Here is a 22,910-nt window from a genome sequence, read left to right as displayed (position 1 = left end):
CGGAGCGTGCGTACAGGCTTCTCCCCCGAGCTGAGCGACCCTTTCAGCTCATGGTGTGTTCATTTAGGATGAACAGACCCCCGAGGGCCAACGGGTGAAGAAATGCAAGGAAAACCACCTTGGCTTTCTCCACGGACAGGACGGGAGGAACAGTAGGGGGTGGGCATCTTGTGTGTGGAGCCAGCTAGCTACTGGGTTTCATGTGGATGATCCCAGCCCACTGCCCACACCGTCCCTCACCGAGAAGAGTTCAATGCAGAGAACATTCGTTCTGGGCAGGGTGAGGGGACAAGCGTGAGAAAAGCTTACGGCTAGTAGCAGGGACAATGTGGGGGCCGCCTGTGCCTCAGTACCCCTAGGTCACGATCTCCAGAGAAGAGAAGCCTTGCCTCCCGAATCTCTTCAGGGAACGCCTAGTTTGAGCAGGACCCAAGCTATTATCCAGAAGCACGTAAAGGAAATATTTTCTCCAAACACTTGTACCACATAAAGAAGAAGTCATCCTAGGACCGTCACGTGACAGTCAACAGCACCAAAGACTGTAACTGATAGAAAAATAAAGTGCAAGGGTCGGGAGGAGAGATTCGGGGACAATTTCCAGTTACTCACACCAGAGAGCTGAGGGCGGCTTGTCCTAAATGGTGCTGCTGCCAGGCCGACACCTGTCCCAGAGACAGCATGCCCGGGGAGTTGAAGCCCTGCAGGGCCGACAGGTCCGCGCTAGTCAGTGAGTAATCTAGGACAAGGAGAGAAGTATCACTCGTGTGAGAGAGAGAAGGCCCAAGCACAAGCCGGTTACCCCGGCTGCGAGAAGCCAGGTACTTCCTAACGTAAAACACACACGTCTAAAGACAACAGTTTTTCTTTCGGCAGGTCCTAGCTGCATTTGCTCGTCTGGGATTATCTCGATAAAGTCAGCCTCAACTCTGTGCTACCTGTTTACAGTCTCCTGTCTCACAAAAGGTTGAGATTCTTTCTCCAGACTTGTAAATAGAAATAATGGCAGGGCCATTGCTAAGGGACGTGCGCACGCAGCGGTCGCCTGACACGTGCGCATCGCTACCCCCTGGGAAAAGCAGCGACAGACCGGACGGAGCCTAGAGCAGCAGCTCTTCTCTTCCCGAGAAGAGGGGAGCAGGAAGGACACAGCAGCCCTCCTCGTGTGGGGCCAGCTCGGCGGCCAAGTGAAGGACGCCGGCACACAGCGGGTGAGCAGTGGTCGCTCGCGGCCGGGGGCTGTCGGAGATCGCTGACTGCGCACAACACAGCTTCAAGTTCATGAAAAAACTTACGTGTGACAAGAGTGTAACAGAGAATGTGGCTCATTTCCTCAGAAAGGCTCAGTCATAATCATTCTGGCCAAGACCCAGGACATTAGGTATCGTTCACACATCGAGCTATTTCAGTTCTTCATTAACACTTGTTTTTTCCATTTACTATCCAAGAGAGGTGGCAAAAACCCTTCTACTTTTAACTGTTTTTTCCCGTCTCAAGGGAGGTATTTAAGGAAGCCCATCTTCCTAGTGCATTAACATTCATAAAAAAAGGGACTCAGAGGAAAGAACGTAGCTGCTGCTTGGGATCCTGCCGGCCTCCACACTCTGCTCCCGCCACGCTCTCTGACCGCCTCAGCCACTCCCCGCCGAGGTGCGCAGGGGTCCCGCATGCACACCGGTGCCCCCTGCAGCCCCCAGCTCTTGACCTCTAGATCCACCCAGCTACCTCCTTGGTATGTTCATTTGGATGTCTCTCCAAACCCCTCAAATCTGACACCCGACTGGACTCGTCTCCTCCAAACCTGCTCCTTATCTTAATAAACGGCACTGATATTCACCTCGGTTGTGCCAGAAACCTGTGGGTGTTCTTGATACTTCTCTCCGACTTCCAGCGCCAACCACCAAGGCCCGTCAGTTCTCTGTGTTGTCTCTCAAACCTGCCTGTTTCACCAGCTTTCCTGCCACCACTTCTCCTCTAAGGCATCAGGATCCACTACCTGGGCCACCATGCGAGCCTCCGGACGATCTCCTAGCACGCAGCCTTGCCCCAGGAACACTAGCCAAAGTGATCTTAAAGTAACAAATGGGCTCACGATACCTCTCTGCCTATGACTTTCTGGCTTCCCTGTGCTCTCAACATCCAAAATCTTCAACATGGCCTAGAAATTGTGACGTACCTCTACAGTTTCCACCCTTCACACCCTGTGCCATCTCCCTGGAACAATCTCCCTGCCCCGCCCCGCTGAGTCACGGGTGCCCCTCTAGCGAGGCTTCTCCATAGCTCCTAACACGACTGTGGTACCTGATTCTCACAGCGGTCTGTCCCAAGTTCCGCTGTGAACCGTACACTCCCGCGTGCCCAGCCCCACAGCTGCCACCCAGCGAGTGTTCAGCAGGCGTGTGCTGAATGGACACATGAGCAGGGCTGCGGAGGGACCTTATGACGGGACGAAGCACCGGGGCTCTTCCACATAAAAACTTGCACTTTTGGAAATGTTGCTCCCACCTTCATCCCTTTCCTGATCATTTGGCATGAGTCTGACTACACAGAGAGGCAGCTGCCAAACTACAGAAAGATGAAGGTGGACGTGTTTAAAAAGGGCAACGAGACAGAGTAAAAATAATGTTTTTTAAGATTAAGCTGCACACATGCTCTGAAAATGAGCACAGAGACTGAGTCACAGTTAAAAGAAGGAATGAGACTGAGGCCAAGTGATTGATGGTTTTGAGAGAATCAGACTCTGTTTTTATGTTTTGGTAATTCCTTCTGGATTTTTAAAAAACAACTTCTTGCTAATCCAACAGCATTTCTTAAGCACGCACAGTGGCACAGGGACGTATTCTGGAAAACCTGTCATGAAAGCTCAAGAAACTGCTCTCGCTCCAAACCAGTTCAAGTGCCACCTTCCCCGCTGGAGCGCCTCTGAACCTTTCAGGTCATGCTTTCCCCCCTCTTTCCTCACGTTCTCAGGTCTCAGAGCACAAACTACTAACCTCAGCCGCTTTGACCTCAGCTCCGGCCTGTATCCCGAGCTGGCACGAACCTGGGACAAAAGCTCTGCCCCTGGCATATGGGCGCGCCTACAGCTGGCGATCACCGCCAGGACACAGAATTTCTATGAACGTGTTATCTCTCGCTTCACTCTAAATTTGCACTTAATAGGTTTGGGCATTTTTTTCATATTGATTGTTAGAAAAGGTAGTGGACATTCTCCTAAGAGGCTTTCTTTTCTCAACAAAACCTTTTCAAATTCTGTTTTAAATGAACTACACAGCATTAAAGTGACAAGCAAATGTATCAATGGCCGCAGGGAGTGTCAGACAGCAGTGTGGAAGCACTGTGCTAAAGCATTTACTCTGAAGTCTAAAATTAGATGGTTTTTATTACAGTCTGCTTATAAGAATCCTGAAAGGATGAATACCCTGCCCCGCAGTCTGAAAGCTGACAAGGTATCGCTTAACTATTTCCTTCTTTCCTTCTCCCTTTGAAGCATCAGGTGTTTGGCTCAGCGGGTAAGAAGGCAAAACCACACCGCCAACCTTCTGCCTCTCCCCAGAACGGCTGATCTGGAAGAAACCTGCCACGTGCCGGGCCTCTGTGGACAGCCTGCGTGGCCCACGGCACCTCTCCGGTCACTCAGCAGTGCTGACTTTGCCTTACAGACCCCCGCAATAGGTGTTTTAAGATGAAACGTCTAAGTAAACATAAATGAGTGAGAAGCTCCTCTCAGAAGGGAGGAATGACTGACTGGCTCTGAGGAGAAACAAGAAATGTCCTGGTTTTGCTCCTGAGGCACAAGGGACAGAAACTAAAAAAGGTAGGTACACGGAGGAATACACCAGCAGCCCGGCGCAGCCACGCACGTGTCCCCTTCCGGAGTCCCGAGTCCAGGCGGAGGCCGTGCTCCCCCCAGCAGGTCAACACCTGCCAGCCTGGAGGACTGCAGCGAGACGCACCAGAGAAAATGCCAAGCGGCGCTCTTGTCCTGTCTGGTCACAGATTCTGGGAACAGCTCTCTGTTTCTTCGTCAGGGTAAGTAAAAGTGGACACTGGGAAATCATTCCACAATGTATTTTTTTGTACGTTTTTCAAAGCTAACCTTTGTCTTTTAATACGCCCAAATGTGACTCTAAAGAACTGGAGATAATTGATTTCAATCAATATACTTGTAAAAAAAAAAAATCACAGAAGCACATGGTGATCACCAAACAAAGAAGTACCAGCCACAAAGAAGTACGAGCCACAGAAGGCAAGAGAGCAGGCGTACCAGTGTTGTAGGCGGTCGGCATGGCTGAGTACACGAGTCCCTGCGGAGGCAAGCTCGGGGTGGTCACAGACACGACTGGGGTAGCTAGAGGCTGAGTGGCTTGAGAACTGCTTATCCTTTGGGTATTCTGTGAGAGAGTAGAAAAAAGGGTCATTATTTGAGTATTTATATTCAGCCTTAGTATTTTAAAAATAATATTCTATTTAAAAGTGACATTTTTCACAGTTTTATGATGTGAACGTCATTATGTCTTAAAGCAGTGATGATGTGAAAAAAACCCTTAGAAATACTAATGGGAACTAAATATTTAATTTCAAGGGACATAGTTTTACATTAATTATTCACTTTCCCTTGTCTTTCATAGTGTTTATCGGTGGCAAGGATATATCCTTAAAACAGAAACCTGCACTCTGGGTGAGAATGCTTTGATGGGTTACCATAAATGAGGACCTGCTGGCACTAAAATACCGCCAGGCTGCCCCAAATCAAACATCTAGGTTTTCGAGCCGAGGAGAGCCAAAAGTCTTTTGTATCCTGAGAGTGTAAGTAAGTTTAGGGATCAAAACCACTTGCACCGGCAGCATTCCCATGTTAGTGTGCTGTGAGGTCCTGGCTTCCTGAAGTAGAGTTTGCTTCCAGTTTTCCTGCCCTGCGCTCCTACAGTTGCTACACCCACACCCCCCGGTTCCCCACCCCCATACATGCTCAGGCTCCCCTACTGTCACCCCCTCCCCCCAGTGACCTATTTCTTGGCAGCAGGTTCCAATACACATCCCTGCACAGGCTCCCGACACTTCTGAAAGGAGAGGCTTTGCGTGGAGAGCTTGTGACTAGCGCACTTCTCATGAGACGGCGAATGGGGCAACACTAAATGCTTGCTGACCGACTCCATCTACACCGTATCCTATCTGTACCGGGAGTGAAAAAACCCAACTACTGATAATCAAGTCAGCCTGACATGGCCACTCTACGTTTCAGGGGTGACAGCACTTTCTCACGACAGGGGCTTCCAGGAATGCTCCAAAAGCAGGATCATAGAAAGAACAGACTCCATGATCCATGGGTTCAGCACCCAAGAAGGCCAAAGCACAACTAGCCCAGGGCTTTTAATATAGAGACATCACCTACGTTTTTCTCCCCAATTCCCGACTTCCTAAGCTTGGGGAGGGGGGAATCATTTCACTTTTCTGAACCTCTCTGTTTGCACAGCAGGGAAGACAGTGATCTTTGTGCTGCCGGCCTTGGGCACTACTGGGAAGCTCTAATGAGCCAAGAGGTGGGAAGTGCTCTGGTGACTGGAGTACCACCCAGATGTAAGACAGTATCCTTAAATGACTCTCCTGAGAAACCCTCTGGCCCACATTTCTATGTCACTTCAGATCCACAGGTAAGACCCCTGGAGCTACCACAAAGCGAGGTTGTTTAGAACAGCAAGTCTTCTCAAGGCATCTCAGCAGCCCGGCTCTCACCATGAGAGTCTTTCTTCACCTTGTGGTTTTCAAAGATTTAGAAATTTATCTTTGAGATTCTGTAACTGGGGAGTGAACTTTAAGTGGGTGGAAGTCAGTGTATGGTAAGTGGGAACACATGTTCATCTCAGCATCAAGTTAATAATTTTAATGAGTTTTTGAGGTAGAGATATACTTTGGACTTAATCTGGAAACTCAGAGTCAGATAGTAGGCGAAAGAACACAGCATGACCCAGTTTGGCCTAACTCTATCCATGCCAGGGCTTCAACTCCATGGCAATCTCCGGGCATGACCTCAAGAAGAGGTGGTGTGTGTGTGTGTGTGTGTGTGTGTGTAACAGTGAATGCCAATATATCGGGGCAGGATGCATCAAAGCTCCGAATCTCCAAGGCATTGATTTTTCTGAGTAAGAGACTTGTGGGACCACTAGAGGGCAACATACTGCTACAGAATTGAAAGGAAACACTTGTGACAACTAACTTCCTAAGGGTAAACAGTCGAAGACAAATCATTTTATCTTTAATTATAAACTTCCATTTTCTAATTATTACCATATCACTAAATAAAGTATTTCCCCAGAAGAAAGTCTAAATCTTCACATGATATAATCCAACACCACAGTTGATGGCACACTAGTATATTTTAGTTTACTGAATACAAAACCACATCTAAAACTGTGAGTGATCACGAAGTTAAAGAATGATCTCTTAGTTTAAGGACAGAACACAGACAACCTTATCTAAAAAGACACAGACTGTGCAAAACACACCAGCATGCATATATATGTAATAATAAAATATAAATAAAACCAACAGATGCCTTCCCCCCATGCTCTCATGCAATCTGAACCTATGTCCATGCTACAAACTAAACATTTTCAGGTTTTTCTCCCTTAAGGTCACTAATTAGCAACTGACTGAATTTATATGATTTCTGTGAATTTTGGGTTTTAGATCCCAAAGAAGAGATAAAAGTTATTTTTAGTCAAATTTATTTTCTAGAAGAGAAGCCAATAGAAATCATTTATTTTAGAAAACTTTTAACAACAGAGTATGTACTGATAGAAAAAGGTAAATTTGTGTATATTAAATTACAGACATTCCTTTTAGCAAACAGGGAACCCCCCTTATGGTTCAGATCATCTCATGCAGTATGAAATAATTTCAACTCTGAAAAAAGTGACCTCACCAAAAATGATGTAATCTTTTTGAAAGAAAGAGAAATAACACAAGACCATGTGTTACAATCTGAGGAACTTTGAGGGTGAAGTCATTTTCTAAAAATATGTTAATAATTTGGGGAACTATATAAGGTATTTTATATCTTTCCTTAAAAAAAATCTTTAGCAAGTGTCTTGTGATCATTGACAGCTATTGTTTTTAAAGGCTCTGTTCCAATGTTCCCTCCAACAAACAAAATGGGTCAAGATATACAACTATAAGCAGAAAAACGGGATGGACTCAGTAGTACTAGATTGGTTCCGTTATTAAAAGTGCTTGGATAGTGTTTTATAACAGCAAGAAAAACTGTGTAACAAAGGGAACACTGGTTAGATATAAACACTTAAGAGAATTAGTACTTTCCAGATCTTTTGCAACTCCCTTCAAGCAGAAACGCACACTCACCAACTCCAATTCCTCTTCCTCCGACTGCACTCAGCACATGAGAGGGATACGAGAGTTACTAAGACTGTTGATACTCAAAAATAAAATATTTCTTTAGAAAAACACGTTATTCGGACACTAGCAGTTGCTTGGAACTCTAAAGAGATGATTAAATATAAGCAGTGAATACAAATATAAAGTATTTATCGTATCTCCACTAGTAGCTGCTTTCAGAAGAAAGATTCTTCGGATTCTTGCAGGCCAGGCTTTAAAGCTGCCCCTGCTCCCTGGCTTCGTCCACTCCTGTGTCGGCCTCACCCACATACCGCCGGGCTACCGCCACTGTGTTTAAACAGAGTTCCTCATCATGACACCGGTTTATACTTGAAACCCTGAGAGTACTTCGTCCTCGCATCCCTAGCCCACCTGGTCACACACGTCCATTATTTATCTCCTAGATGTGTGCTTTTCGGTGGGCAGGAATTATTTTGTTTTCTAATTTCCCACCGCAGCTAGCATAGTGTTACAAAACAAGAAGAACTCCAACAGTAGTTGGTAACAGTCTTGGATAACATGGATTTAGATGCAAATCCAGCTTTTGTGTGTATAGTTTCACTGCGGAAAAACAGTAACATGTATGAAGCTAATGAGACTGGAAGAGAACTGAACTGATAAATCACGTCCAGAAAAGAGATGAAGAACACATATTTGCTCTTCTTCTAAGCATTTAGAAAATACTAACAGTCTAGAAATAATCTGCTAGCTAGTGCTTTCTTATTTTACTTGAAGGAGTCAAATTTCTCTGTCAATCTACGGAAGTCTTTGTAAGCATCAGTGATGGAGGAGACCCGGATCCAAAAGCCAGCCAACCTGCAAACAAACGGTAACACAGACTCTGAAAAACAAGCGCCCAGCCTACAGCTGCTGTCTCAAATGTGGGCGAGAGGCCCTTCAGCGGCGGAGTTACACAGATCTTCACAGGCCTCCAACCACAGGACCCGCGTGCAAATACCGCAGGTAAGTGCTGTGTGGTTTCCACTTGCACCTGCCAGGCCAAGGGTGTAAAATAGTTTATATGGCAAATTCTGAGTCTTCTAAGAGCTGCTTCATGATCTCTGAAAGAAAGCCCAGACAGAGATAGTCCTGACCAGCTGCTGAAGGCCTCCATGCAGGTCTGCCCTTACCTTCTGCAGTTGACTGAGCCTTAAATGAAACTTTCTGTAGCCTCTCTGAAAGACAGGGGCAGGTGTTCGACATCCTGTTCCTAAAAGGTGAGCCAAATGACTACCCTGAATGCCCACATGTTTTTCTTTTCGGGGTTACCTGTTACACCTGTGTGTATCTTTAACTCGGTATCCTGCAATAATTTTACCCGTAGAGAGCGGCTGTGAAGAGAGCGCACCATCACAGCACACACCCCAGCACCACCCCACCCGGTCTGCCTCTCAAAGAAGCACGAGACAACTGTCAAACTGACAGAGGAACGCAGCAATAACTGTGGCTACAGGACTTCACCTGGATTTCACCCGTCTTTCACCGATGTCCTTTTTCCACTCCAGGACTGGATGCTGCATCCCACATGCCCTTACCGGTCACATACCCTTCGTCTCCTCTGGTCTGTGACCGCTCCCTCCATCTTAACTCATTTTGCATGACCTTAAAAACTGCAGAGTACTGGGTGGATATCTCATGGAACATCCTGTAATTTGGGTCTTAAATTTTCTTGGATAGAGAGCATGGATTTTTGGAAGAGTACCAAAGAGGTGATGTGACCCTCTTAGCACATACCAGAAGGTATGTCATTCCATTATTGGTGATGTTAAACTCGACTGCTGGAGAAAGTCGCGTCTTCGAGGACTCCCTACTACAAAATTACTATTGTTCCCTTTGTCAGTTATTTGGGGAGAGACATTTTGAGGCTATGCAAACACCCTGTTTTTCCTTAAAATTTCGCTCACTCATTTTAGCATCCATTGACCCTGTCTGGCCATGATCTCTGTACTGTGGTAATGACAGTGATGATTTGCTATTTCTCTCATTCTTTCTACATGTAATAATTAGAACTCTTCTCTAAGGAAGAGCTGTTTCTTTCATCATTTTTATCAATGACAGACTTGGTATTTTGTATTCCTTGGTTACTAATCCAATACTATTGTTACTTATTTTGTTGCTTAAATTGTTCTAGTTTGGGCCACTGGAGCTCTTCGGAGAGGCTGGTTCCTGTAAGCATTTCACCTGCACTTCCTTATCCTCTGGCACCTCCGACTCATCCTGTATTTTCATTGCCCCCACTCTATAATCAATCATTTCTCCAAGGAATCCTGATTCCTTTTATTGGAGAATGTTTAGAAACGAAGATCTGAGTACTAGGTGTGTTCAGTTATCAGGTGCCATTACCTGAAGGGTCTGTCGGTAGAGCTAGGAAATATATGAAGTACACTATTCACGTGTATATACATTGATATTTCTCTATCTATGTTAAGAAAGTAAGTTCATACTGAAAGTTCCAACAATAGCCCAGAAACACAGTCTTCACTATAGCCTTCCTTCCCCAACCCCAACCACCTTGCTTATTTGTAAGTTTTTCCCCCCCCAACAATGAAAAACCTGGCTTTATCTACAATGTATTCACTGTTTGAGTGTTGTCTAACAAATGTACCATCTTGAGCACAACGACTTCCTCATTTTTTTGTTTTCTCTATCTAGAGTTAAAACCGTTTCCAAAGTTACTGAGAGCTCCTTCCCCGTCCCCTTCCGGATCATCCTGTCACAGACTTGTACTACAGCCATATTCATGTGTCACAGTCTGTATTCCATCTGCAGTTCCCCTGGAATCCTGGTTGATTTTTAACTGCATATAGTAAAACCACTCTTTGTACAGTTTTATGAGTTTTAACAGAGGCATAGACTCATATGCACACCCACCAGCACAGGATCACTGAAGAGTTCCATCGCCTCAAAAATTCACCTCACATACCCTTTGCAGTCAACTCCTCTCCATCCCTGGCAACTACTGATCTGTTTTGCATTTTGCAGAATGAAATATAAATGGAATCACATGCTATGTAGTCTTTCGGATCCAGCTTCTTTCACTTAGCAAAACTCATTTAAGATCATCTATACTGCTGTGAATAAGTGGCTCGTCCCTTTTTATTGCTGAGCAGTACTCCTTTGTCTGGATGTACCACAGTGTGTATATCCATCCATTCTTCTGTTGGAAGGACATCTAGGTTGTTCTCAGTTTTTGGCAACTGTGAAAAATACAGATTTCTATAAGCACAGTTCTCCGTTCACTTGTGTAAATTCTCTAGGAGAGGACTGTTGGGTTGTATGACAAGTATATATTTAACTTTGTAAGACGTTGTTGATCTCTTTTCCCAAGTGGTGTGTGACTTTGCTCTAAGCATGAATATACGAGAGTTCTTGTTGCTCTGCATCCTTGTCAGAACTTGGCATTTTAGAATGCTGGGTTTTTGTTTTGTTTTTAAGTAGGCCTCATCGGGTCTTGAACTCGCCTTGAACTCTGATATCAGCGGGTCTTGAACTCTGATATCAAAACCTGAGCTGAAATCAAGAGCTGGACACTTAACCGACTGAGCCAACCAGGCACCCGAGTAAAGCTGACACATGATGTTACATTTTTTCAGGTGTACAACACAGCAGTTCCCCAACTCCATACAGTATGCTGTGCTCACAAGTGTAGCTTTTCCATCTGTCCCCATACAATGCTATCACAGTACCACTGATTTTATTTTTTAAATCTTAGTCATCCTAATAGATGTACAGTTGTATCATCATAGAAGCAGGTCCTTTACGAGTATGTGATTTGCAAACAGTTTCTTATCTGTAGGCTGTCTTTTTATTCTCTGGGTAGGACCGTTTACAGAGTAAAACTTTTTGATAGTGAAACTGTTTTGATAGCATCAATATATCAGAATTTTCTTTATGGATCATGTTTTTGATGTATTGGTTCTTCCAAAATTTTCTTCTAAAAGTTTCAGAGTTTTGTATTTTATGCTTGAGTCTATGATGCGTTTTTAGTTAATTTTTGCATAAAGTATGATTTGTATTTTGAGGTTTTATTTTTGCATATGGATGGTGAACTGTTCCAGGAGAGTCCGTTGGACCAGCTATCCTTTCTCGGCTGAACTGCTTTACTGCCTTTGTCAAAATACAACAGAATATATTTGTGTAGGTCTATTTTCTGGGCTCTCTGTTTTGTCCACTGGCGCCCACCTTTCTGCCAGTACCTCTTTCATTCTTGATATTGATAACCTGTGCCTTCTCTTTTAATTTGGTCAGCTTGGCCAGAAGTTTAGCAATAAAAAAACTAGGCTTTGCTTGATTGCTTTTCTCTATTGCTTTCGTTTTAAATTTCATTTATTTCTGAAATTTTTCTTTTGATTGCTTTGGGTTAAGTTTTTGCTCTTCTTTCTTGAGTTTATGAGTTTTAACAAATGTTTACTGATTTAGTACCTTCTCTTTTCTAATATAAACATCAAATGCTGTAAGTTTCCCTCTCTCATATACATACATACACACACATACACACATACATATTTTATAATTTCTCCTGAGATTTCCTCTTTGACCCAGAGATTATTTAAAAGTGTGTTAATTTCTCAATATATAAGGATTTTTCCTTTCTGTTATGATTTCATTATGATCAGAGAATATAATCTAGATGATTTTAATTCTTTGATATTTGTTGAGATTTACTTTATGGCACAGGTAATGGTCTATCTTGGTGAATGTTCCAAGGGCCCTTAAGAAAAATGTTATGCTCTGCTGTTGTGAAGTGTCCCATAAAAGTCTGTTAGAGTACTGGTGAGGCTGGCTGAGTATTGCTCAGGTCGTCCAGATCCGTACAGATTTTTCTGCCTGCTTGTTCTGCCGATTACGGAGAGAAGAATGTTTAAGTTTCCAGCTACAGTTGTGGATTTTTCTATTTCACCTTTTAGTTCCATCAGTTTTTGGCTTACAAATTTGGAAGGCAGGCTGTTACGTGTGTATACATTAAAGATACTTATTTCTTGGAAAATGGACTGTGTGAAGTCCTTCTTTATTCTTGATAATATTCCTTCTTGTGAAGCCCATATTGTCTGAAATTAATATTGCTACACTAGCCTTCTTGTGGTTAACATTTGCATAGTATGTTTTCTCTATCTGCTAACCTATGCCTTTATATTTAAAGTAGGGTTTCTATAGACTGTGTATAGTATGACCTTCCTTTTTTTAAAATTAATTAATTAATTTTTTAAATAAACATATAATGGGGGTGCCTGGGTGACTCAGTGGGTTAAAGCCTCTGTCTTCGGCTCAGGTCATGATCTCAGCGACCTGGGATCGAGCCCCGCATCGGGTTCTCCACTCAGCAGGGAGCCTGCTTCCTCCTCTCTCTCTGCCTGCCTCTCTGCCTACTTGTGATCTCTGTCCGTCAAATAAATAAAATCTTAAAAAATAAATAAATAAACATATGATGTATTTTTATCCCCAGGGGTACAGGTTTGTGAATCGCCATGACCTTCCTTTTCTTAAACAATCTGACATTTTGTCTTTTAACTGATGTTTACGACCACATTCAGTGTGATTACTTGTATGGTTGGATTACAATCTACAATGTTGTTAGCTGTATTTATTTGTCTCATTGTCTCTTTGTTGTATTTTTCTGTTTTCTCCCATATCTTGGGCTATTCGAGCATTTTTTTATAATTCCATTTTATCTTCTCTATTGACTTTTTATACCTCTTTTTAAATTGTTTTCTGTAGTTGCACTAGGTTTTATAACATACATCTTTAGTTAACTAGAGTTTACCGTCAAGTAGATATCATATTAGGTGTAGAGTAAGGGCTTCGAACAGTGTGTTTACAACTTTGCTTCCTGTCTTTTGTTGTCCTACACTTTATTTCTACATGTATTATAAGCACCAAATTCATTCCCGCTATTTTTGCTTTAGAAAGTAGTGATCTTTTAGAACAATGAAAAAGAGAGAGATGCCTGGATTCCGGTTTCTAATACCAGTCTCCAATAATAAGGAACCAGGTTCCTTAGAGAAATGACTGATTCTGGGACTGGGGCAGGGAATATACAAGATGAGCCTGGAACACTTCGTTGTAACTGAAAAATTTTAAAGTAACCTTCATTACCCCCTCCCTGCCAAAAATAACTCCACAAGGATGAGGGTGTATTTTCAGAGGAACTGGAACCAAGTGAAAAGTCCTCGACAGCTAAAGCTGGAATATGAGCAACAGAATGAAACAGTATTGGTAGAACTATATGTTAGCAGAATTTAGTAGTATAAATATCCATAAGTCTGTATTAATGTAAATCATTAAATAATAAAAGCAAACAGATAAATCACCTGTTCAGAAGAACTCCAAATAATTTATGTAGATATTCTGCCCTCAAGGAGGTAGAGCCTAATTCCCCACTCCTTAAGTATGGACCTTGCATAGGACTTCTTTCCAAAGAGGACAGTACGCAAAGGAAGAAGTGTAACTTTGCAGCACAGAAACCCATGCAACACTGCATCAGCAAGGTGACCAAGGTTGACAACAACAGTAATTACTCATAATGATACTATGTACCCTTTGTATGAGGTGATCAAAATGGCACACTTGAGTTGTGGCCTTCCTCCCTGAAACCCATAACCCCAGTCTAATCATGAGTAAAACGTGGGGAAAAAAGTCCCAATGGAAGGACATTCTACAAAATACCTTACTAGTACTTCTCAAAACTGTCAAGGTCATTAAAGCAAGGAAAGACTTAGAAACTATCACAACCAAGAGGAGTCTGAGGAAACAGCCTACTAAGTGTAATGTGGTGTCTTGGATGGGGTCCCAGAACACAAGCTATGTGGTTTAAAAACTAAAGAAATCTGAATAAAGTACAAAAGTTCTGTGAATAATAATGTATCAATACTGACCTTTTAGTACTATGCAGTACTACAGTACTATTGTACTATCCTAATGCAAGATGTTAATAATCGGAGAAACTGGTATGAAGCATTAGGAGAACTTTCTGTACTATCTTTGTAATCTAAAATGTTTACAAAATGTAGGGGAAAATAAATTGTGTTTTATTTTATCTTCATTTATTTCATTTCCATTGTTCTATATTTCTCTGTGTAGATCCAAGTTTTGCTGGCATCACAGTCCCTTTGCAGAAGGACTTCCTTCAGCATTTTTTGCAGAACAGATCTCCCAGCAATAAATTCCCCAGATTTTTTTGTTTGAGAAAGTTTTTATTTCTCTTTCATTTCTGAAAGACAACTTTGCTGGATACAGAATTCCAGGTTGAGGGTTTCTTGTTTTGAATTCCAGCACCGCAGGTTACTCCGTGGTTTTATAGCTTGCATAATTTCTGAAGAGAAGTATGGTATATATTTTCTTTTTCCTTCTCTTTCCTCTGGCTGCCTTTAAGATTTTCTCCTTGTTGTCCTTTGCTTTTAGCAATCTGAAATGAGTGTGTATTTGTCCTACTTGGTGTTATTGTTTCTTCAAATATTTCTTCTGCTCTGTTCTCTCTCCCTTCTTTTTGGAATTCCAATGACAAATATGTTAAACCACCTGATAGAAGTCCACAGCTCTTGGAAGATTTGTTCTGCTCTTTGTTTTGCAGTTTGGGTTAACTTCACTGACCTACAGACCAATAGGTCTTTAGCGCTTGGTTGGAGTTCATTTAGTTAGGAATTGGGCTGAGTTGGAGCTCATGGGTGCAGTCATCACCCTCAGTGCCGCCACCATGGGCCCCGAATCCCTGCAGCAGGAAGTGAGGCTGGTTTGCCGGAAGTCGGTTTTTCTCCAGTGTGTGATCCATTCTCAGTCTGCAGCCTTCCCCTCTGGGTGCTGCGCCCCGGGCTGGGGCCTCTTGGGCACCTGCCATGCTCTTGGCATTCACATTGTTCCTGCGCCTCCGCCCTGGCTTCAAATGTTTTTCCTTTTCCATTTGTCAAGATACAATGGGAGGTCGCCAAAGGGCCTGGAGGGTGACACTTTCTGTCGTTCATCCCCTCACAGATGAACACTTCTGGTCCATAGGACAGAAAGGGGAGAAGGGTCCAGGCAGCACATTTTGTCCCTATTACAGGGGCTGCTCTTCCCTTTTCTCAGCCGTACATCATAGGGGAGATATCTTCAGGATGTTCCCAATCTCTTCTGTGAGCACCCAGTGGGGTTTGTGAAGAAAAAGCCTCCAAAAGAACTTGGACTTCACCTACGTCAGAGTACTAGGGGTTTACATGGTCCTGCCAGTGAACACTTGGCCTCCAGCAATTCCCCAAGCATCTGAGCTGAACCTCTCATTACGTGTGTCCTACCCAGACAAAACAGTGCTCCAACGTCCTCTCCCTACAGTATCTGTCTCTTCCTTAAGTTTGGGCCACTTGGTTGCCATGAAATCTCAGCACCATGATCTATTCAAGGAGAACTGTGAACTTGTTTGTCCAACTCGTTTTCCTTGTAAGGCTGGGAGCAACACAGTTTCCAGCTTTCTATCATTTCCAAATGAAAAATTGTTTGTTTCTTGCCTTAAAAGGTTTTGAGTCCTGGCTCTCTTTTATATTACCTTGGACAAGTACTAACTTCTCCCTCAGTTTCCGCATCTCTACCCAGCCAAGATTACAACATAATTGACAATCAAATGTGACAAGGCATATGAAGATGTCTGGGAATCGATAAAGCATTATACATATGTAGATTATCTAAAGCCTGATGGCATCAACTTTTACTTAGCAAAAAACCAAACAGTGCTGCACTGGAGAGAGAACGCCTTGCATATCACACTGCATGTTAGTCAAGCCATGCTGTATAAGGAATGGTTTCAAAACTTGCATACATATTCTGATTTTTTTTCCTATAAGAAGTGCAGGGAGATAAACATACTCGCCTCTTCTTCATAAACACAGGATTCAAAAGCATATGACCCTGGAACTATGAAGACATTGCAAAGGGCTAGAGTGGGGAGACCTGTATTCTCTATAGTATTCAATGGGAAGGTTAGCTGAGAAGGAATAAACAAAGACTACGTGGAGACGAACTCATTCAAGTTTTGATGCCTTGTCCCTTATTCTACAGTGGTTCTCTTTGGTATGTAGAATTTTCTAACAACTAATACAGTGTTTCTCCTACAGAAAAGCATGTGTAATCGATTACTGAAAGTATGCAAAGTAGAGATAGAAGAAATACTTAAGTCAGGTTTATGAATTTGGTCATGGAATCTCTGAGCTAAGATCCCAGCCTGGTAAAATTAAAATTAAGCCTAACAACCTCTCCTCATTTAGCTTTAATTTTAAATAACCACTAAGCATATTTACATCCTGTTTTTCTATAATCTGATTTCTGTGTATTTAAAATAGACCTGTATCTTCAAATGCTGACTTCAAACAGAAATATTAAGGGTCTAGATTCAATGGAAGTACAAAAAATTCCAAAGAAAAACACAGACTGTATTTTGAGGAATGAGGCTGAAGAGAAATTTAACATACCAGTGGAGGCATCATGCCCTTGCTGGAAGGAGGGATGACAACTCGAAGATCTGGTTTTCGACTGTTCATTCCAAGATTGCCACCACCTGGAGGAGGGGGAGACTTTGTAGGCATAACTTTGCCTAAACTATTTGCACCAGTAGTTCCAATCAAATTTGGAGAAGCTCTTGAGTTTACGAATCCATTCCCTGGAAAAAGGAAAAATCATTCATTAATATGAAAAGAGTTGTTAAAACACATTGGTAGAAATAGGAAACAAGTTTTCCCTAGTTCTAGTTTCAAATAAATTTTGTAACAAAACTCATTAGCAGCTGACCACGTGTATCTCTGAATATTTTAAAAAGAAGCAAAAATATCAACCCAAGTTTGAAACACACATAAAACTTACGACTTATGCCACTTGCTTCCAGTCTTACTGCTTGGACCTACTGAGAGATATTTAAAACAAAAGATCCATTTCTAACAGGGCATGTCCTACTGGGGAGCAAGGTAATGGAGATCGGATAAGCTGGCTGCCAGTAAGGTCTTCGTTAAGTATTTGTGGTTTGTCTGACTTTAATCATCTTATTCCTGGTTTTCAACTTTCCTAAAAGAGCAGGCTCTCTCTCAGAGGAAGTGAGGACGTGGGTACACAGTGGTGATGTTCTCTATGTGCAGCCCTTCTGGGCGTCAGCTGAGCTAAGAGATCAAAGTGAAAGACCATTCCTATTTTCACAGAGGCTGCAGTCCTTCTAGTCCTCCTCGGGGGTAGCAGCCACGTGGTCAGGGTGAGCGGACTCCACTCCAGCCCCGCTCAGTGACAGGTCCGAGCTAACGTGTGCAGGCCTTCTCCCTCACCACTGGAGGGGACCCAGGAACGTCCAGTCGGATCCTAAGTAAAGCAGCTCTTACATGATGGTGAGGGAGGCTCCTGCATTCCTCCAAACATGACTGAGGAAGCATTTGATACTCGAGCCATTTTGAGACTCAGAAGAGAGCCAGGATGAGGAAAAAGCTGACACCCTGGAAAAAGCATGCCAAGAAGTGCAATGATGCGTCTCTAAGAACTGCAATGAGTTAATGACAAAAGACAACTATGTACTACAGGTTTTTCACTTTAAGAGCATTTGTATTTGGTTATCAGAACATTTTAAATCTATGAAAGTTTCTTGAATCGAGCAGAAATATTATTTAAAATTATTTACAACCCATATAGTGTTTGGTGGTTTATAAAACACTTTCGGGGGCGCCTGGGTGGTTCAGTCAGTCAGTGAAGGATCTGCCTTCAGCTCAGGTCATGATCCCAGAGTCCCAGGATCAAGACCTGCATGGGGCTTCCTGCTCTCTACCCCGCCCCCTTGCTCGTGATCTTTCTCTCACTCTCAAATAAATAAAATCTTTTTAAAAAATTAAAAAAAAAATTTCAGGAGCAGTATTCAAATGAATAGGGCAACTGATCTATAGAATTCTAAAATTTAAAAAATGTAACCAGAAAGAGAGGGATTAAGTACTTGAAAATAATCAGCTGAAGAAAATGGATGATTCAATATATCTGCTTATCATAAAGAGTTTGAAAAACATGTTATGGGCTGTACTATTTACATGAATAACTAAAAATTGACGTTTGACAAAGTGATCTAATCAACATTACTGGATCCTAACCAGTACGTTTTCAAAGGACAAAGAAAACTGAGTGGTGAGGTGTGGCCCCGGAAAACTGGCCTGCATCTTTCCTGCCGCTGTCATTCAAACTGTCAGGATTCCAGATAACCGGTTTTCCTCCTGGCCACCCCCACTCCCACTCTCACCCAACTCCTCCTGCTTTCTCTGGAACTTTTACAAAGTGCCCTACCAGTTTTAATTCACTTATGTGATTTAATTTTTGTTGTGAGAACTGGTATTTCAGTTAACCTTATGAGGCTGTTTCCTGCATTCTACTTCCATTATCTTGAAACAGCATGTATTAAATCTGGGCCAAATCTCCTCTCCACACCCCAGAGAGCAATTCCTGCTTCCTGTTAAGCTTCAGAAAGTAGTGCTGTTAAACAATCTCTTCACTAGGCCATCCCCTGTGGAGGAGAGCTCATCCAGGCATTAGGCAGAGGTAAGTGCTAAGGGTAGTCATCTGAATATAAAATGCTTATCAAGTAATTTTTCAAAAATAAGCTTAACAGAAACGAATAAAACGTTAGATTAACATTAGTAAGTACAGATAACATTTCTCTTAATAGGCACAAATGTTTGTAATCTCTTCGATAACATCTGCAAGATTCTTATTTACTTGATTTGCACTCAATCTGAAGGACAAAGCAGTATTTCTTCTCAAATATATGACAAGATGATGCGAAGCTAATGTAGAAGAATGCATTATCAAGAAGCTCTAATACTCTTTACCCATGTGGAGCCTAGGATGCTTTTCAGCTACATAAAATACCAGTCAACCAGAGTGAAGGGAATCTAAAAGCATGGTATTTCTTAGTGTGAAGCTGGGAGTCTGCAGCAGATAATTACTAGATGATAACGTAAGTGTCTGGTGACTTGCCGGGCTGAAACAGGATAACCTTATATGCACTGTTGGTTATTTTGTGCAGTGGAGTGTAGCATATATTAAATACACTTCTTACTCCCTTTGCATTTTTTTTTATGACCAAAAAACCACCTCATTTTGCCACAGCCTACACATTTAAGAATTAAAATACCAACTCTAAATGAATTAACCCAATGTGATTATTATCAAAATGTGTTCTCAGGTTTTAAAGTAAATTATCCCCTGACACAAACATGACAAAAATGCTCTTGAGCAAAGTGCATACCGATGTCTCCAGAAACTTAAGAAAGCTAATCTCATGGTCCCTACAGTTCTAAGGCAGATCATTCAATTATAGCAGTCTGGATCGTAGTTCAGAATATCCTAACAGCTGGAATAATGTATTCAAGTGGCTAGAAAGCACTTCATGTCCTTAACACTACTCTTTAGGGCTGAATTGCAGACAATGATGTCATAATGTTTTACTACTAAGAATCAAATTCAGAAGTTGAACTGACATGCACAGGATTTTGAAAATCTCAAAGGATCCTGAAAAATGTGTCCAAAGCAAGGCTCAAAAATTGATTTTATCATATCTGACAAATTTTCATAAAATCTGACAAACTTTCAGCTGATTATTTGATAAATAAGAAAACATTTAAAAAATCTATACAATTATCTTTTGTATAAAGAACCGAAAATTAAAGAAGACTAAAAATCATGGTAGACACATGCACTTAATGCAGTGGAAATCCCTATATGACAGACAACATGGGTTCTGTCCACTAGAAGTTTGTAATCTCCAACAGACAATGCTCATGAGATAAACCTGTGAGCCCTTCCTGAGGACTGTACTCAACCTCTCCATCCCTCCCATGTGGGCAGCCCCAAAGCGGCTTCTCTTCTTCTGAGGCTCCCTGGCTTTAACCGTTGCCTCTGTATGACTCTTAAATCTGTTTCTACTCTTTATATCTCCTAATTTCTAGTCCCCATGCAGCCATATCCCACAGATATGCTGCCGTCACCTCAAACCCCGCCAGTTACACACCCCTGTACTACAAGCACCCGCTGTCACTCCCATCCAGGTTTCAGAGCTCCAGCTTTACTGCTCTTTGTAACGTTTCTTGTTTCACCCACCTCTCATTACTGGCCATTGCCTCTGCCAGGACGCAAGCCCTTACATATTCCCTTCGCTCACCCCTAAACAATTCTAAGAGCTTCTTGAGCCTTTCTATTTCTAGTCTGATATATTTTTTTCTTTCTCAACATGTTTTTTAAAAAAAGTGAAATTGCTGGATATCAGAGACTTTATTTAACGCTTGATCTTTAAACACGGGCCCAAAGTCAAAAGGAGTTCCTGAAGTCATCTGAACTACAGTGTTATTTAAGTATTAAATGTCAACTTTCAGTAGAGAAATGTACCTCGTATGCCAAGTCAGAATGCCACTCTGGAAAATGTATACAATTTACAGCATGTACAAAACTGGCAGGTTTTACTTGAACAATAAAAGACTGAAAACAAATTATGTTTCAAGGAAAAACAAATGAATGCTTTAATTTACTATAATAAAATGTTATGACTGTGGAGGTACCAACCATATCAATATAGAAAGTTTAAAAACTAGAAAAGGAGAGAGAAAATTCCTATATCCACCATCCCAACATAACTATGATAATCAGTTTGGATTTCCCCTCCTTTTTATTTTCCACATGCATATTTTTTGCATAGTTTTAAATTACAACTAAAAAGAAGTTCAGATGAAAATTTTCATTTACATAATTTTTATACTGTTGAATACATTGGTTTCTTCCTATTATTCATACTATAAATAAAGTTGCAGTGAATCTTTGCAAGTTCTAGTTCATTTCTTTAGGAGAGATTCCCAGGAATGGGATTTGTGGGCTCAGAGGCATGAACATTTTTATGACTACTGGGACATCTTCACAAAATCTTTTCAGAAAGCTCATTACTAACTTACAATGCCATCATCAGTTTCCTCACACCTGCACTGGTTCTCCAGATCACAACACAAAGTGGTAATAGTTGGTAATTAGTGAGTTTGTGGTTTTCTTTTGTCATTTTTATTTAAATCTCCTGATACATCCTTTCCATTTTTCAAATACTAGTTGGGTTTCTTTTTTGAATTGTACATTTAGGTACATTAAAAAAACCCACCTACTTATTAAATATTCGCCTTCCTCTTGCTTGTATTTTATTTTACTTCTTCTCTACAGAATGAGAAAATCTTTTTATCTCACTTAAGACAACTGGAGAAAAGTGGTTGCAAGCTCAGTGGCTTTTGCAGCTCACTGTGGAGGAGCCAGAGCTTTCCAGCTTTCTGCTCTGCCATCCTAGGCTTTTGCTAGTCTGTCCCCTTGACACAGTCTTGCTTCCTGATCTCAAGATGGGACTGTACATCCCGCTGCCACATGCAGACAATAGTGCCCAATGAACTGAGTCTTTGCCCAAAGACTGTTAAGTCTTTCTGAGAGTATGAATGTGTAATGTTTTCTCTCTAGATTTCAGGGTAGTATAACACCTATACAATGTACATTACATTCTCTTATCATTTGATTGATTTATTTATTTTTAAGATTTTCTTTATTTATTTGACAAACAGAGATCACAAGTAGGCAGAGGGGCAGGCAGAGAGAAAGGGGGAGGCAGGTCTCCCACTGAGCAGAGAGCCTGATGCAGGGCTCCCAGGACCCTGGGGATCATGACTTGAGCTGAAGGCAGAGGCTTTAACCCACTGAGCCACCCAGGGGCCCCTCTCTTATCATTTTAAAAGTACCTCCACACTTTGGTTTAGAATTCCTTTTAAAAATCAAATGTATCTATTTTAAAACTCATATTAACGTACCACATAATACAAAATGGTACATAAAATAAAAACTTAAAAATCAAGGCTTTAACATAAATTTAAAATCTCCACGTATCCATTACATCAGGAAAAAGAATACTGCCAAAACCCTGAAAAGGCTCTATAATTGGGCCCCCTAAACATTCCTGTTGTCCCACCTACCCAAAATAACCAGTATTTTGACTATTATAGTGACTTGTTTTTCTTTACAGTTTTATCATCTATCTACACGCAATCTTAGCACATAATATTGCTTGGCTATTTTTCCAGCTTTATTTAGATAGAATAGAATAATTTTGTATTTGCATCCATTGTCTTTCATACATCATAGTCTGATGAAATTCAGCCACCATGCTAATTACTGCTATAGCTTCTTCGTTTTCATTCCAGTATAGAACTCCTTCACATAGACATACTATCACTTATTTATTTGTTCTACTGTTGACAGAAATTTGGATTATTTCTAGATGTTGCCTGTAACAGGCAATGCCATGCGCATTCCTTTATTTCCTGATGCTCATGGTACACATATGCATTTCTCTACAGTATATAAGGATGAATAAAAATGGTGGGTTGTAGAACTCATATATCTACTACTTTAGGAGACAATGTCAAAACGGCTGCATCAATTTGCACTGTCATCCTCAGGGAATGAGAGTTTGGAACTCTCACAATGAGAGTTATCAACAGCTGGTATTATCAGCCTATTCTGCTTTG

The 22,910-nt window shown here is 41.8% G+C and overlaps 1 protein-coding gene and 1 long non-coding RNA gene across 17 annotated transcripts in view; one reads left to right on the top strand and one right to left on the bottom strand.

The window, feature by feature from the left end:
• The window catches only part of MEF2A (myocyte enhancer factor 2A), a 160,297-nt gene that overhangs the window by 4,459 nt on the left and 132,928 nt on the right, over window positions 1-22,910 (bottom strand). For 7 of the 14 annotated variants that reach the window (XM_045070582.1, XM_045070584.1, XM_045070585.1 and 4 more), the window contains 4 exons: window positions 16,824-17,011; window positions 7,360-7,383; window positions 4,265-4,391; window positions 610-736 (listed from right to left, as the gene is read on the bottom strand). In XM_045070582.1, the coding sequence (XP_044926517.1) occupies window positions 610-736; window positions 4,265-4,391; window positions 7,360-7,383; window positions 16,824-17,011 (466 nt within the window). Of the gene's footprint in view, window positions 1-609; window positions 737-4,264; window positions 4,392-7,359; window positions 7,384-16,823; window positions 17,012-22,910 lie in introns of those variants that run through there. The other 7 variants (XM_045070589.1, XM_045070590.1, XM_045070594.1 and 4 more) reach the window with 3 other exon arrangements.
• LOC123389296 lies at window positions 731-12,379 on the top strand. Of its 3 annotated transcripts, none has more exons than XR_006603883.1 (3): window positions 731-4,029; window positions 4,629-8,355; window positions 8,717-12,379. It is a non-coding gene; the product is annotated as an uncharacterized LOC123389296 (long non-coding RNA). The 3 variants fall into 3 exon arrangements; XR_006603882.1 differs by lacking the exon at window positions 731-4,029 and having other exon boundaries at window positions 4,390-4,806; window positions 5,477-8,355; XR_006603881.1 differs by lacking the exon at window positions 731-4,029 and having other exon boundaries at window positions 4,390-5,651; window positions 8,128-8,355.

The sequence above is a fragment of the Mustela putorius genome, unplaced genomic scaffold, assembly GCF_011764305.1.
Source record: "Mustela putorius furo isolate JIRA1106 unplaced genomic scaffold, ASM1176430v1.1 tig00003972_pilon_pilon_pilon, whole genome shotgun sequence".
Taxonomy (NCBI): Eukaryota; Metazoa; Chordata; class Mammalia; order Carnivora; family Mustelidae; genus Mustela; species Mustela putorius.
This window is presented reverse-complemented; position numbering and strand designations above follow the sequence as displayed.